Raw genomic sequence first — 16,592 nt, 5'->3', positions numbered from 1 at the left:
ATGTGAGGCTATGTCATAGGATGATAGGAATGGAAAGTGATGGTCTGAGAGTTATATAAAGTGAAGATAAACTCTTCCTGCTAAGCTGATGAAGTATCCACATTTGAAATGCTCTTCTGACATGTACCCGAGACTGTACTTGAAGCTAAAAATCACATCATATAGAGCAGTCTCTTGGATGACATCTCGCTTGCCAGCCTGGATTGAAACTGTCAGTCTGTAGACTCTGAAAATCAGTGAGCTTCAGAAAACTGGCAGCAGAAATCAGAGAGCATGGTACATCTCTGCACTCACTACAGGCCAAATCTCAATGGGATTTGAGCATGCTCAGAACCCTAAAAGGAAGCACTCAGCACCTCATAGGATTGGGTTCCTGGGAAAAAGATATTAAAACCTGTTCTAGGTAAGGTCATAAAGATAGAAGTGCTTCTTCTGTTAGCCAGGTTCAGTTCAACATGACTGCAGTAACTCTTTCCTTTCTGGATCAGGAGTGCAGTTCATTATCCACAGTTGGTTAATCATGAGGTAGATTTACAGCAGGCTTTTGGTTCTGAAAAGGTTAAGGCAATAAAATATAAAGAGCAAAGGTGCTTCTTTATGGTGATCAAGGTCCTTTAACTCTCCTACCTCTGAAAGAGTCTCCTATAGTAGATGGGAGAAGGGAGGCAGATACAAAGGAGAAAAGTATCTAATTGGATGTAGTCATTCTCTCTCTCTCTCCGTTGTAAGGATCTGGGCAGATAGCTAGAGCTATAGGACACTCAGCTAGATGGTGCCAGCCATCTGACTAGTACAGTGTATGGCAGGTCCTGTGTTACCATCTGTTGTGCAAAATTTAATTAAGGAAACATATGGGAGTTGGAACTTGGCCTGTGTGTCATACAGGGAACTGTGAGTTAAAATTAGGACAAGGCCCTGGCTAATATTCCTGACCCAAGTATCAAACAAAAATCCTTACAGTTAAATGGCTTTTCCTTAAGATCAGTTCTTCACAGCTTTATGAGAAGTTCTAATGAGGATCAGTCTTTATCGCACAACACTGTCTGAACACTCTGAGAGTATGTCTTCACTACCAACGTTAAAGTGCTGCCATGGCAGAGCTGCCGCAGAAGTGCTGTAACATGGCTATGTAGTCTCAGCACCAGCGCTGGGATACAGCTCTCCCAGCACTGTAAAAACCCCCACCCCGCATGAGGGGAGTAGCTCCCAGAGCTGGTGCACTGTCTACACTGCACTTTACAGCGCTGAAACTTGCATCACTCAGGGGCGTGTTTTTTCATACCCTGAGCGAGAAAGTTTCAGGCTGTAAAGTGGCAGCGTAGACAAGGCCTAACTGATGTAGGCTCCATTGCGTGCTGGGGATTTGCACATTACCTTGATCCTGCTCCAACTGAAGTCAGTGGCAAAATTGCTTCTGACTTCATTAGTACAGGATTGGGCCTTAAAGTCCCATCATCTTTAACGAGAGCAACCCACTCAAATCCCTACACACTGGTGAGAGAAAATACTTTGTATTTCCAAAGATGTAGTTAGGTAGTTTAGTTAATATATATAAAAAGTTATCAGCATCTTTGGAAATCTGCTAAGAGCGGTGTTCGTTTAGCATGGAAGATACTGAGTTTTAGGCATGATGCATGTATGCCAGGGGTAGGCAACCTGCGGTACGCGAGCTGATTTTCAGTGGCACTCTCACTGCCTGGGTCCTGGCCACCGGGCCGGGGGGCTCTGCATTTTAATTTAATTTTAAATGAAGCTTCTTAAACATTTTAAAAACCTTACTTACTTTACATACAACAATAGTTTAGTTATATATTACAGACTTATAGAAAGAGACCTTCTAAAAACATTAAAATGTATTACTGGAACGTGAAACTTTAAATTAGAGTGAATAAATGAAGACTCGGCGCACCACTTCTGAAAGGTTGCTGACCCCGATGTACGCTATGTACTGTAGCTTGGTTTATCACATATGATGCGTTTTGTTGGTTCCCACAATACCAATAATGTAATGTCAAAGGTGTCCATCACTGGCTTCCAGACCCAGTCCAGGATGTGCACATTTTCCAGTTTACAGAGATTACATGGGTCACTGATTTCCAGAGCAGAGCTGAAATATATCAGCATGCTTCTAGTTTTACAGGTTTTTTATTTTTTAATGTCTAGATGACTCAGCTGGACTCCTCCAAACCTCCTACTTCTATTGTTCATGGACAGCAGAGCAGAGGCTACTTACCTAAGAATTAAATAACCTAGTTGAATTTCATCAATGGATACTTTGCTAGCTTGATGTTTGAGTACTGTTTAAACTACACACAGTATATAATAAACAAACTGGCTAAAAAGCTAGATTCTGAGCTGCTCTAAATGGGTACAACTCTTCTGAAGTCCATGGAGCTGCATTCATTTACATCAGCTCAAGACGTGGCCCTAAATATGAAAGTAGCTGCATCCATACAAAGAAATGTTTACTCTGTTCTAATGTGGATGTTTCATTATACTTCAACCCCAAATGACACTTGAGGCCTTATTCATCCCTAGTGTAACTCCACTGACTGATTTTCCACATGAAATTCACCTTTAAATTCTAAGGAAATTATCTGAAAACAGTTTCCATTATTCCTCCCACACTACTTTGTTCCTTGAAGCGGCCATATACAGCTCAGGCAGAGCACTAGAAGGGGCAGATATACATACATTAATAGGTTTCCTGGAGCAGACATGGACCTCTCTTCCCTTCTGGCCTGAACCTCAAATGGGTTTCCAAATGAGCGTTTCCTTAGCATGGCCTTCACTAAAATCTTTGAAGAAGGAAAAACAGATCAGAGAAGATAGGTGGCACAGAATTTTCATCATCTTTATAATGCTGCTCTAAGCACTAGATCAGAGGAATATAATGATTACTTTGTTAATTTAATAAAATTGTAATGCTGTTTCACAGGTAAAAACTGAACTAGAGGGATCTGTATAATAGCCCTTAGGTTTCTGTTTGGTATAAATGCTGATCCATTGGCTACTGAAGTTAGATCTCTGTTTGCAAAGCATTGCTAGAAATAGCTATATGAATACTGTCAACACCCATTGACTAGAGGGAAGGGAACAGGCTGGTTGCCTGAGCACAGGACTGGGAGCCAAGAGCTCATAAGACTTAGTTCCAGCTCTGACAGTGACTCCCTTTGTGACTTTGGAAGTCATTTTAAACCTCTTTGGCCACATCCTCAGCTGGCATAAATGAATTAGCTTCATTTGCTTCAATGTAACTATGTTGATTTACACCAGCTGAGGATCTGGCCACTTTAAATCCCTTTTCCAATCTGTGAAATGGAAATAATAATGTTCTCTTATCTACCTCATAGGGAAGTTGTGAGAGTCATTAAAGGTTAGAATGTGGTTTTATCACAAGCCCCAAAAAAGGAGAAGTAAATAGCCACACCACCTCAGTGGCTGGGTGAAGGAATTGTCACAATTACCCCGCCCTAGTGGGATTAGTCACTAAATTTAGATTTAGATTCAAGTTCAGATTCTGTACTCCCCCAATCCTTAACTCCATTTAGGTGCCTGGTGTTTAAGTTTGGGGCCATCTCGGTTACTAACAGATCTTATTGTTTCTATTTCTAGGTATCAGGATTCCCTGAAGAATATCAGATACCATCACTATAAGCACAGTATAAGACTTTAGCTATTGTGGAGATGCACGAGAATAAACAGAGTATCGAAGTTTCCAGGGCTGTCAAATAAGCTGTCATTTTGACTTTCACTATTTAACAAATAGTTTAGGAAAAGAGAAGCCCTCTGACTTAGGGGAAAAAAACCATGAGACACCTTAGAACAAGTTTTACAGTTCAATCTTATCTAAAAGACACAGGGTAGCTGGCTCATGGTGATGAGGTAGGCTCACAAATTCTGCAATATTTCAGTGATTGCATTCTAAAATCAGTAGAGAAACATGGGGCCGGATTCTCAGCGGATGCAAACTGATGTAGCTCCATTGAAACCAACCAATGGAGCTACACTGATTTATACCAGCTGTAGCTCTGGTCTATGGATTTTTCCCCAAATTATGGGATGGTATTAGTATTTTCCTCCCACATGTGGAAGTTCTTAAGCCACCAGCTTTAGACCTGGCTTACCCCCCTTTGCTTTTTAAATAAGTGAGGATATGTTAACAATATTTTGTTTCAATAATTGAAAAGCAGGCATGTAGTTTTATGCCAGGAAGACTCTTCAGGACCATGACCTATATTTGTCTGGAATACTGCACTTCATATGTCAATTTCAGGACATCTGGTCACCACACGCACACTTAAGCATAACCTCAATTTGCAATCAGTAAAGTGTCCCCTTTTCATTACAATTTCATCTTTTCCTTTCATTAAACAAAAAAATTTTAAACCTGCCAGGACACATCTCATAAAGGGAAGCAAGTCTTTCAGCTCCTGACACTGGAGCCCAGTGTTTAAGAGCCTAAAGCAGAAAGGCTGAGTTCTTAACTACCCATTGTAATTTTAATGATTTATTTTAAACCTGGAGGTCAATATTTTGCAGTGTGTTTATTATTCCATCACATAGAAGATTCTGTAGGAAAAGGCTTCACACATTTATTTCTAGAGGGAAAATACCATATGATTAAATTGCCTTCAAAATGGGAAAAGAATAGGATTCGAGTTCTCAGGTCTATATCTCTAGAGGTACCTAGTGCCCACTCAGTTGCTACAGGCACCTATAGCTTGGTACTAAGTCCGCTGAAGTCAATGAAAAGACTCCCATTGATTTCATGGGCTTTTGATCAGGCCTTACTGCTGATCCAAAGAGAATATGCTCAACAACTACCAGAGCGTGTCCTATGCTGAATTTTCTGGGCCATTTGCAGCTCTGCTTCTTGCCTTGTCTATGTACATGGGTGGCTGCACAGCAAACCGTGCAAACAACCCTTTACTCTCCCTCACTGCTCTCCCTTTTTCCAGTCGTAGTGGTGGTGTTGGGATTGGAGTTACATATGCGTCTGGTAATAAGTCTTTGCAAATTTGAATTGCTTCTATCATTTGCTTCCTCTGGTGCTGGCCACCTGGGGAGCTTGGCCCTGCACCTATTATCTGAGTAGCCCCTTTGACGTCAATGCTCATATGGATAAGGGCTGCAGGACCAGGCCCCCGTGTGTTGGAGTACCAGTAAACCTTTTGAGGTAAATGCACAGCTCAAAGGCATGAACAACTCCCACTGACTTGAATGGCTAAATCATGCACATTATACACTGGAAATTTGTCTATCCCTCACGTTGAGATTGCTTCACAAGCTGATGGTTCAAAGAAAGTGACATATCTCCCGGAACATAAAAGCTTAGAAAGCTCCTGTTTTCACTTACTACAGCTGGCAAGCTTGGGATTGTCTTGACGGAATTCTTCACCTCCTCCTCAGTCACCTCCACCACAGTGCAATGCTCTTCCTCCAGAGGCAGTGGATCCTCCCCAAACTTTGTTAGCCAGGGATGCAACTACATGAAAAGGGACACAAAGAAAGCGGTGAACAAGCCACTGCAGAGAATCCTAAATGTGTATGTCCCTTGTACTTCACACAGTGTGGATAGATGTTAGTTAATATTGGGAAATAATGACTATAGGGCTGATTATTATTACAAGCTGCGAGTCAGGATGGCTCCATTTTCCACATAGGTTGGCACATGCTGAATCAACAGGCTGAGGGCTAACTCAGAGGTTCTGTTGCACTCCAGCGACTGTGTGTAGTGTCTCTATAGACCTTAAGAGACCATCAGCACTAATTGTCATGGGCTGGCATTTTCAAAGGGGATAAGAGAGTTAGGCACTCAATTTCCACTGAATTCAGTCAAAACCTATGAAAATCCCGTTCATCAACAGCAGCTCTCTCTCACATACACAGACACTTTAACAACCCAGGCCCAGGAAAAGCGCCATAATGTGTTTTCAAACTTGGGTGCCTAAATTTAGGCACCTAAACAAGTGGCTTGATTTTCAGAAGTGCTAAGCACTCAATAACTCGTGAGTTCAGATGCTGCTGCAAATGCTCAGTATCTCTGGAAATCAGGCCACCTAGGTAAACATATAATATAGTACCCAAGTCTGAGCATTTTGGCCTAACACTAATGTAATGTTTCAGGGTCATGGAGAGGCCCCTATACACGATGTGGTTACATGGCTATGCAATTGCCCACACAACTTACCTTTTTGCCTAGATGCCACACAGACTAATGTTCATACCACATCACTAAAAAAAAACATGGCCACCCTCCTACCACCTTCCGGCTGTTCAGCTTGTTTGCCCAACATATGAGGGTCTTCAGGGGAGGTGGATTACATTGCAAACTAGGGGATTGTTGGATAGGACGCAGCCAGTGGAAGGAGGCACAGATGACCGTGAGGGAGCAGGAAGAAGCTTGTTAGAGGATGTGTCTTCTTTCCCAAATAATTAAACGCCACAGGAGTGGCTCCTATGTGGTTTAGGAGCCTCAGATGTACCTGCATCTTCCAGCAGGCCTCCCACTTTCCCTCCCCAGAGAACACTTCACCTTCTTGTGCTGCTCCCTGCTCCTCTAGTTTAGTAACCACATGGCTTATTAGATGATCTTGTAATTAATTAGCATTGTCCCATAATGTCATATAAATCAGTTTAGGGCATGGGAGGCCTGTGCATAATTTTGGTCTAATGTGCTACATAATACAAGGGGTTTCAAGTATAAACAAACAGTACTGGAGTGGGGCTCTTTGATATCAGTGTATTTGTCCAAGGGCTGGCACCTATGGAGGTTAATCAGAACAGCATCCACTATGCTTTTAAAAAATACCTGCCTACCTCCTGGGGACTAGTCCACAGCATTCAATCAGACTGATGTTTGCTGCCTACAAACTTTAGAAGGAGTTTAGTGCAGGTGTCCAGAGCACTTTTCAAGAGCTCAGCAAAGAACTTCTTTATGGCACTTAATTAAATTGTGTATTCCAAAGATGATTATTCATGCTTATAACAACCCTCTTCAGAAGCAAAACACCACAGTCAACCCTAAATGAAATCATTTTTATTAAAAGTATGGAATATCTAAGTCGTGTGAGCATTTCAATTAGGAGATAAGTGTATTTCGTGCATCAACATGATTCAGAAACAGCAATTTCCTTATGTTCCCCCATATAATTTCCTTGATTTTTTTTTGTTAACTGCAATTCCAAACTGAGTTTGCCAAACAATTAGACCTAAATAACTGTGAATAACAAGAGTGATACATCCGAGATGCAAATTAGGAGAGGGTAGATATAGTTAATCCACCCCCACCCCTGCTTTATTCAACTTCAGTTTCTCTGGGCTGGTTTACACCAGCAGCGCTGCGCTGGGAGAGGGCTCTCGGCTCCCAGCGCTGGCCACTATCTATCTATACTATCTGACGCTTTACAGCGCTGAAACTTGCTGCGCTCAGGGGGGTGTTTTTTTCACGCCAGTGTAGACAAGCCCTCTGACTCTTTTCAAATAGGTGAGACTTCTCAGTGACTAATGATAGCAGAACATGGTATCAGTCCTGAAACAAAATGTACAAAGCAGCATGGAGCATCTTTCTCCATCAGGGGTGTTCGTTGCTCTGGATTCATGAGCTTTGCAGAACAATGACCAAGGTAATGTTGACAGAAATGGACGCTACATTCCTTGATCCCATTCCTACATGTATAACAACAGCCAGCATGGTATGAACAACAAGTACATACACGTATAGTATTCAGCTTCACAGTCACTGCAACACACATCTGTGTCTGCTAGACTAGGGAACAGGTCTGATAACTCAAGTTAGCCATCTCAGTAAAAAAACAAGATTTCAATCTACAAAAGTGTTTGTGGGAAACGCTGTCAGTGTTTTATCCAGATTTTGAACAATTTTAATTAAAAATCCCCTTTTATTAATATTCTCAGAAATAAGCAGCATCAGAGTGATTTTAAGTCATACAAATATGGAGCCAAGTGAATGTACTCACCCTTTGAGCTATGCTGGTAAGTTTTGTCACATTACAAGTAATACAAGAAATATGAAACCAACTGAGATTACATGAAACAATTCCAAATAAATATAACATTCATGATGAATTTACCTTAATCTCAGGAACTGTTATCCTCGTTTCTGGATTTTTATCCAGCATCCTTACAATCACTTCTTTGAGCTCTTCACTTATCTGTGGCCTGATTAAAGAAAATACCAATATATGGTTAATAAGGTAACTACAAATGACAATCTTATGCATAAAGCTTCTCGTAGTAATATTCTGTTAATTTGCTCCGTTTACAAGTACAGAATTCTCCCCCCCACACACAACTGCGAGGATATTCAGACTGGGAAGTGAAAATCAATTCTTCTTTGGCCTTATGATCACTAATAAGGATAATGTACACCAGATTCTGCCTATAGACAAAGGGGTTGTACAGGAGCAAATAAAGGCATATCTAAAGATTGGGGGGTTTATAGCTATTCTGAGGGCAGAATCTGAGACAAAGAGGTATAACTGACGGGCACAATCTAAACGGTGTTGTACAAGTGACAATAAATACATCATTTTGCTTGCAGAAACATTATTATTAACAACAATGTGTTGGAAAGAAATAGCCCTGTTTGATATTCAAATCTCAGGTTGAGTTTGCAGGTTGTATTAATTGAAAAGTTTCCACAAATGCTTATGAAAATTGATTTCAAATTTAACATTTGTCTGAAGCTTTTGCAACCAAAATGCTGCAGAACTGTGCCAGAAAAGGGTCAAAGAAGGGAAATAGTTTCAATTCCCAAGATAAGGGTCTTATAAAAAGTAAACAATCAACACAAACGGTAGCAAGAACATTTGATTTTTTAAAATAGTTTTTCCTGGGTTTAATAATCTAGCCCCCAATCTTGTAAACCCCTCTTCACACAAATGGTAGTTGCTCATGCAAGTTGTTCCCTTAAATGGATTACTGTTAAAAGCAAAGGACTGTATGATCAGTAGTATTAACAACACCGGTAAGGACTTTTAAAAACAAAAATAATTTTTATTATGACAATACTCTGAAATAAAATTACATTAGTGTGTGTTAGCACTGTGATAGTTAGTTGATGATCTCTGTCAGCATTTCTCTCATAAACAATTTTCAGTGGTGCATATATTTGCTCAAAGCTGGAACTTGGCAATGTAAAATTTCACGCCAGGAGAACACTTCCCTCCCATGAGAATACATTTCAGTGCTCATGAATGTGACAGATTAAAAATGCTGGTGATAACTAGGCATAACGCTTCCCTCTCTCTCCTCTTCAAAAGCAAAAGGAAATAAACCAACCATATACAAATAAATTACATTCAAATCATATTAAGGGACATACCAGTGTGATGGATTTGGAGCTGCTCTGTAATAACTTATGAACACTGTATGTTGACCTGGTTATTGGGACATTCAGTGTATGAATATGTTGGTTTAGTCTAATAAGGGACTGTCGGGAAAAACAAAAGCAGGAAGGGCCACAATGGCTTAAGATAAGCCACTTCTCAGAAAACACTTATGAGTTGTTAAGAGACAATGCCAGAACTATTGGCCCTAAGGACTCTGGCTTGATCTCCTATTGAGCCTACAGGAATGGTCTGGACCAGAGGAGTAAATGCCTGGGAATTCATTGAGATTGGGCAGTAGTTGTTTGGGGGAACCAGACTCAGACACAGTAACATACTGGTCTGTCTAGGTTACCATCAGTGGATGGGAACACTTTAGGTCAGAAAGACATGTTTTAAAATGCTTTTGTTTTAAAAGCTTTGTTCCACTGTTAAAATAAACAACACTTTTGTTTCAAGAAGTCTGTCCTATCCCTGTTCACCACTGATCACAGACTGAGAGGAACTGCAGGTACCCTAGTTCAGCTGGACCTCAGGTGGGTGAGAACAGTTGATCCACAGATACTGTATCCCAGGGCCTGGTATAAGAACAAGACAATTGTGGCATTTCACTCCAGGAGAGGTAAAGGTCTGAGCCCTGAAAGAGGACAGAAGTGCAGCTAGCCCTGTAACTGTGATAGCTAGCAATGTGAGAACAAAAGGGCCTGATTCTCACTTACACTGAAGCTCTTTAATACTGCTCTGGCTGTGTAAAGGGGTCATAAAGCGGTACTCTTTAAACATCACAGTGGTGCCATGGCGGGTGGAGGGAGGATCAGGCTCAGACAACGGGAGGGACAGGAATGACCAGTAGAATACTGCCATTTTCTAGACTACCAGTCACATGAAATTTTAGGCAGAGGGCAGGAAGGGGAAAAACCATGACACTCTTATAACAAAGATCTGGGCTATAGAAGATACTAATACTGGAGCAGAGAGCAGTAGTCAGCAGGTCATAAATAAGTTGTCAGGGCTGCTAACACAGCAGGTAGCTGAGATAAAGGTGAGATGGTGCTTTCTAAAAGGTCTAAGATCTGTCAGCGCAAAAGCAGTATTAATGTAATTTGTTTAAAAAAAAAAAAAAAAAAGACAGCACAATGGTCTACTCTGATATTTTTCTACGAGCCAGAAAGACTTCTAGGCAGACACAGAAATAATGAAAAGTCATAAGAAAGGGCAAATGCATGGCTGTCTTTGTTGCAGACAAGCTCTTTGCGAAATTCATGCAGTTCTGGGTACGTTACTATTGAAATTAATTGAATTACCCAGTTAATAACAGAGAGAGGAAGGAAGGAAAAAATGGCCTTGCACCGGCTATTCACTATGTCAATGCTAAACAAAATGCCCACCACTTACACCAGCACTTCTATGCAGGAGATGTGCAGGACACTCCGGGGCAATTCAAAGGGACAGTATGTGCACCAAAAAGGGGAAAATGTCTTCCATGTGTTTGGAACATATGTGTACAAACGTGTTTGTTTGTCTCCCATTAGAGACTCATGGAGTCTCCCTATTTCTCCCCTTCACTCTTCCATTTTAAAAGAACTCATGTCGTACTTGACAATTTTTTTAGTGGAAGATTGCACAATACTTTGGAGTTCGTTAACACTATTTCTCAATCAGCCAGGGGTATTGTTAAAGCATGGCACAGGGCTTCTTCACAATTCAAACATGCTGCAGTATTGCTAACCACAACCATTGAGACAAGGCCTCAAATAGTCCCCAATGGGCTTAAAAACCATGAGATTTTAAATAACTTTGGGGTCTTTTTAATTGCCTTCTGTACTTGGAGCAATTAGGGTTCATGTTTTCCAGCTTTTTCCCCACAACAAAGGGAGCTGGAAATGTCTTTATTTTTCTAAATGAAAACTAAGATTCTCGAATATTCCCAGGAGCTTGGAAGAACACCTAGTATCGTGAGATTCATGACAAAATAGTGAGAATTGTCAACATTGCATGCTACCTCCATTGTAGGTCAGAAAAAGAATGACTTAACTTTAGATCCCTATTAGAATCACACATATAATATTTCCTGCACTCTTAATAGATTTCTGGACACAAAACCTTTACCAATTTGTTGTTAGTCCTGAATAATTTTTATTTAGTGTCAATTGTAACATAACCCAAGATGAAATTATACCTACATCCATTTTCTTAAATATCTAGCACAATGCACAGGAGTTTAGATGCATGATCCTCATTTATATTAATAGAGCTGCATATCTACAGAAAATATTTACCCACTGTTTCTGGCCTAAGGGGAGCTGAAATATTGGAGCACAGAAAGTTACATTTCTTTCTTTAATCGTTCATAAAGGAGGGATTGAGTTTCCACGGACCCTCTGTAAACAGAAATGTGTGTCTTTTGTAGCCATGGTAAAATGCCCCTATATATAGCTGGGTGCTAATTCTGTGGGAGGTCTGAGGTGGAATCAGTCCAGTGAGTTCTTGCTTAATATGCATCTCTCTGTTACCATCTTTATCAAATAAATGGATTTAGTTTAGACAGCAATCAACACACAGTAACTTTTTCTATCTCTTAACATCTTAATAAGCAGCAAGATTTTTTTTAGACTGGGAGAATCGGTCAATGAGAAGTCAAAATAAATCATGCAGCAAGAGTTATTCCTGAAGGAGATGGCTGCATGAAGAAAAGGTTTCTTAACGCAACCCAGTTAGCCCATTAAATGTTAATAACTTACTGTGGAGACAGATGGGAACAGTCACTCGTAAACTGACTGCTAACCCAAATATATGATGGGCAAATTGCCCAGGACCTGAGAGAGCAGAGACACGATTGTCTACGTAAACAATTTTTTGCTGCAGCTCTGTTAAAACAAACATCCATCCAAAATCATGCAGCAATGGCAACACAGAATGAATTACCTTAATGGGTTCTGTCCATATTTGCAATGCCTTGGGCCTGATTATCTGTAATGGGCTGATGCCCTCAAACCTAAGGGCCAGATTTTCAGAAAGACTCAGCACCCACAATTGGAGCAAGATTTTCAAATGAGTTCAGCTCCCCATTAGGCACTTAAGACAAATAAGCAGATTCTCAAAGGAGCTCACTTTGGAGTCTAAGAAGTTTTGATACTCTGGACCTTATTTGAGTGCCTAAATGGGAGCTGAGCTCTTCATCTGGCCCCTTCCTGATTTAAGTGGGAATTTGAGGATGCTCAGCTCCTCAGAGGAGAAGGTCCTTAGCATCTCAAAAATGATTCACGCCACTGGATAATGAATATCTGGCTACAATTTGGGCTGTGTGACCCTGGTACTTTACCAGGAGCATGTTTCATTAGAGTTTTAATGTCCTCATGCACATTTCTAAATACTGAAGTAATTTTATCTCTAGATTTTGACTAAAATGAAGGATTAATTAATGCAAGTAGGTCAGAAATTCTGTATCTGGATATTGGGCTGAGTTGGAAAAAATGCAGCTTTGGGTTCCTCATCCAAAAGCAAATGGAGAAATAAATAAATCATCATCCAAAAGCCAGAGTGAAGGCCTGAAGCTGTGAAATGCAGAGAAGTGGCAGATATGTTTACAGACGCTTTATAGCCCTGTCTACACGACAGACAGAGCCATGTTAAGTGGAACCAGGGACTGACGGACAGACTCATTTGACAGCGGTACAGAAAACATGGACCACATAACAGCATTTTTCCCACTACAACTGTGTGTTAATTTGGTTGGCTTGTATTCATCTGCCACACTGCACAACCCTGAGATCAACAGATCAATATTATTAAGGCCAGAAAGAACACTATGATCATGCTGTCTGACTCCTGCATAGCACAAGCCATAGAATTTTACCCAGTAACTCTTATAGTTGAGGGAATTCATTATCATCATCATCAGTACATTCTGTGAAAATGCAGGCAGCTGTTTCATACAGCCTTAGATCCTGGTGCCAAGGGTGGGGGTTAAAGTTAAAGTTGTTTTTCACATGGTGCATTGCACTTTTGAGATATCCTCTGGCACAGACGTGGGGCCTGATTCTCTCCTGCCTTGCATGTGGTGTAGTCATTTACAGCCTGTGTAAAGTGAGTGTGAAATGCTACCAATATCAGAATGAAAGCATTTTACACCCACTTTGCACAGGTGTATGCGACTACGCAAGATGCAAGGCAGTGAATAATCAAGCCTGTGGGAGACAGAAGTACTGGTTAAACAGGTAACAGACACAGTGTTATTCCCCCCATTCATGTTTGAACTAAGGCAGAACACTATTCAAGTGAAGTGCTGCAATAAGGAACACCCACATGGTTAGGAATCATGTATTTATCATGTTGCATGTGTGGGATCAACCTTGCTACATCCTAGTTACCAACCGAGTAAAAAATCCCATCATAGTGTAGGTGAATATTCAGGAAGAGAGCTTTCCATACATCCAGTCCTTCAACAGCTTTATTTCATCCTTTGCAAGGCCAACCGTTATCCTCTAACACAATTCTCGTTCCCAATTAATATTCCGCACAGGAAGTATCAAAGGACGTAGCGTTACATTATTATCCAGTAGTACAGCTCTACTGTGTCCCACATCAAGCTAAGCCAGGGTCATGAGAGTATATCACTCAGACTTCTATTACCTCTGTTATCATAGGACTTTAGTAGAGGGCGCTACTATTCTGATTCTTAGGGGGTGGGGGTGGGGAGTTGGTTCAGGATCAGACCCTGGAAAACTTACACTGGTGAGTGGTTACTAACACAAGTAATCCCATTGACTCAAATCAGAGTACTTGTGTGAAGAACTACCAGTGAGCACAAGAGGTTCACAACATGGTTCATAAGTAACTTGATACAATTTGCAGTAATAAAGATATTTTCTACAGTAAATATAGAGACGCAGAAGACAACAGAGCCGATAGTGAAGTAATCATTTATTGTTTTGTTCTGTTTGTACAGCACCTAGCACAATGGGCTTCTGGTCCAAAACTAGGCACTACAGTAATACAAATAATATATAATAATAAAAATAATATTTATCTTAGGTAAAACTGGCAATCATTTCAATTCCAACACTGCAGTACACGCAAAGGGGGAATAAATACTTACCGTCCCTCGGCAGATTCTCAGCAGCTTAGATAGGCACTGCTTCAACTAAGGGAGAATCAGAGGTTTTGATATTTTATTTTATTCTAGGAAGTTGAGATTTGATGTTCCATTTGGATCTTCTCATGTCTGTCTCTGGAAACATCACTGGCACACATGCCCTAGTACAATAATATTGCTTTGGCTGATTTTATGACATCATAATGGGGTTACTGATAGAAGCCAGGAGTCTAATAAATCTGCAGACAGACTTTTCAGCCAGCTAGTTCAAGCTGACAGGAATAGAACAACTGATTTCTGTGGGTCAAGAGAACAGAGCCTTCACATGTATCCCCTGGGACTCATCCTTGTGAGCCTTCTGGGTCATGCTGCCTCTGCCCTTCCCCTAGAAACAAAATACCCAAACATCCTGCACTCACTGGTACCAACATGACTCTCACAGGAGCTCCCACGATAGTCCCCTCATATATTATTAACTATTAAGTTTTAAACTGACTCTCATTTGTAAAGCAAATTTTTGGATGGGCATCAATGAGGGAAAAAACCCAACCCCATAGTTACAAACAGTATGAAACTACTCTCATTATTACTACAGGATGCAAACAACAGGACAGCTGTAGATGTCACTATTTCACTGTACTATTGGGCATGACAGAACATTTGTTGCCCACCCACTATTGCAGGGTGAAATTCCCATCTCGGAAAACATTCCTCTAGACTGATGCTATTATCCTGCTGGATTTGGCTTCCATGGGTTTCTTTGTTCTTCCAGCCTCTTGAATTACTGACTTCTTTAATATAGTCTTAAGTCAATTTATTTTCCCTTACTACTATTTAGTTGCATTAAGTGTTAGCTTCACTGGTCACAGAGTCCTAGATCTTAAGCGGTGATAAAAAAGGGACTATGAAAACCATTAGGGATGCCAGGGCTTATGATACTTTCTTGGCACTGCCAAAGAGGTAGACTGCAGTTTCTAATCAATTGGTGAGCCTGCTTCATCTCTTGTGTATCTCTATTTATCCTGCCTTTTTAGCAGGCGGAGTTAGTAGAATATCTTAACCCTGCAGCGCTCCACTAGAATACAAGGATCGAGATGAAGAATTCTGTTACAACAGCAGGTTTCACAGATAGATTGTAGCCATATGTGTTTCCAGCAGCTTCCTTCTGATTATCCCTCCATTTCTTTTAGAGTTTCCTTCTCTATACACAATCCTTATGGAAATTATGGCCACATGTGCTGGTAGCCTCCATCACTGTATTACAGCTATTCACTAAAACCACTCACTTCACGGTAACACTATTAGCTTATCATAAGTGATGAGGGTAGTGAACTGCTGGATTTGGCTTCAAGAATAAATATCTTTCTTCAGCAAAATTTGTGAACATTGCACACAGTGCCACACTCTGGTTAGCGGAGGCACCTGAGCTGAAGCCCCTTGTCTATAACCGAGAGGGCAGATTCCAGAGCATTCTCCATTCACTCCAAACCTTTGGAATATGCTTCCTCCTAAGGTTCACAACAGCCCAAGTTTTTCTGCATTCAGGACATGCTGCAAGGCCCACCTTTCTTCTCTTGTCTGTGAGATGGGTGTTGGACAGGGCTGGTGCTCTGGGGAGTGTATTGGGGTTGGTTCGATTCTGTTTTTTATATATATGTATGTTGTCATTAGGTTATCTGAGCTGATCTTGGGTAACTGATGTGTCTGTTTGTTTTATAGTACATTTTTTAAGATTAAGGGTGCTATGAGCGTTGGAGTGGTATTCTTTTGTTAGACTTTGTAAAAACCCAAACAAGTAAATAAATAATCCCCCCCCCCCATGCTGATACCTCGGGCACTACCAACCCTTAGTTAAGTATCTTGTTTTGGTCTAGCATTGGAAAACCTTGGTTAGTCATTTAGGGCCAAAATTCTATCTTCACATATGTTGCACCCAGCTCCAGCTGACTTCAGTGAAAACTGCATATGCTCATTTATGGCCAGAATTTGGCCGATGGAACTTCTCACTTTTACAAACAATAGCATGTAGAACAAGCAAAATAAAAAAAGAACAGAGACAACACAATTTAAACAACATCCCCAAAGCCTCCAGAGGGAGGCTAGCTCAGCTGGAGAGGAAAGATAGTTCAGTGGTTACAGTGCTA

At 40.8% G+C, this 16,592-nt stretch overlaps 1 protein-coding gene across 1 annotated transcript in view; it reads right to left on the bottom strand.

Annotated features, from left to right (window-relative positions):
- The window catches only part of CAMKK1 (calcium/calmodulin dependent protein kinase kinase 1), a 198,285-nt gene that overhangs the window by 22,159 nt on the left and 159,534 nt on the right, over nucleotides 1-16,592 (bottom strand). The window contains exons 13-15 of the mRNA XM_084651110.1: nucleotides 8,097-8,184; nucleotides 5,360-5,488; nucleotides 2,695-2,798 (exon numbers count right to left, since the gene is read on the bottom strand). Of these exons, the coding sequence (XP_084507236.1) occupies nucleotides 2,695-2,798; nucleotides 5,360-5,488; nucleotides 8,097-8,184 (321 nt within the window). The remainder of the gene's footprint in view (nucleotides 1-2,694; nucleotides 2,799-5,359; nucleotides 5,489-8,096; nucleotides 8,185-16,592) is intronic.

The sequence above is a fragment of the Lepidochelys olivacea genome, assembly GCF_965140295.1.
Source record: "Lepidochelys olivacea isolate rLepOli2 genome assembly, chromosome: 17".
Lineage (NCBI taxonomy): Eukaryota > Metazoa > Chordata > Testudines > Cheloniidae > Lepidochelys > Lepidochelys olivacea.
Note: the sequence above shows the minus strand (reverse complement) of the source record. Positions and strands in the feature narration are given on the sequence as shown.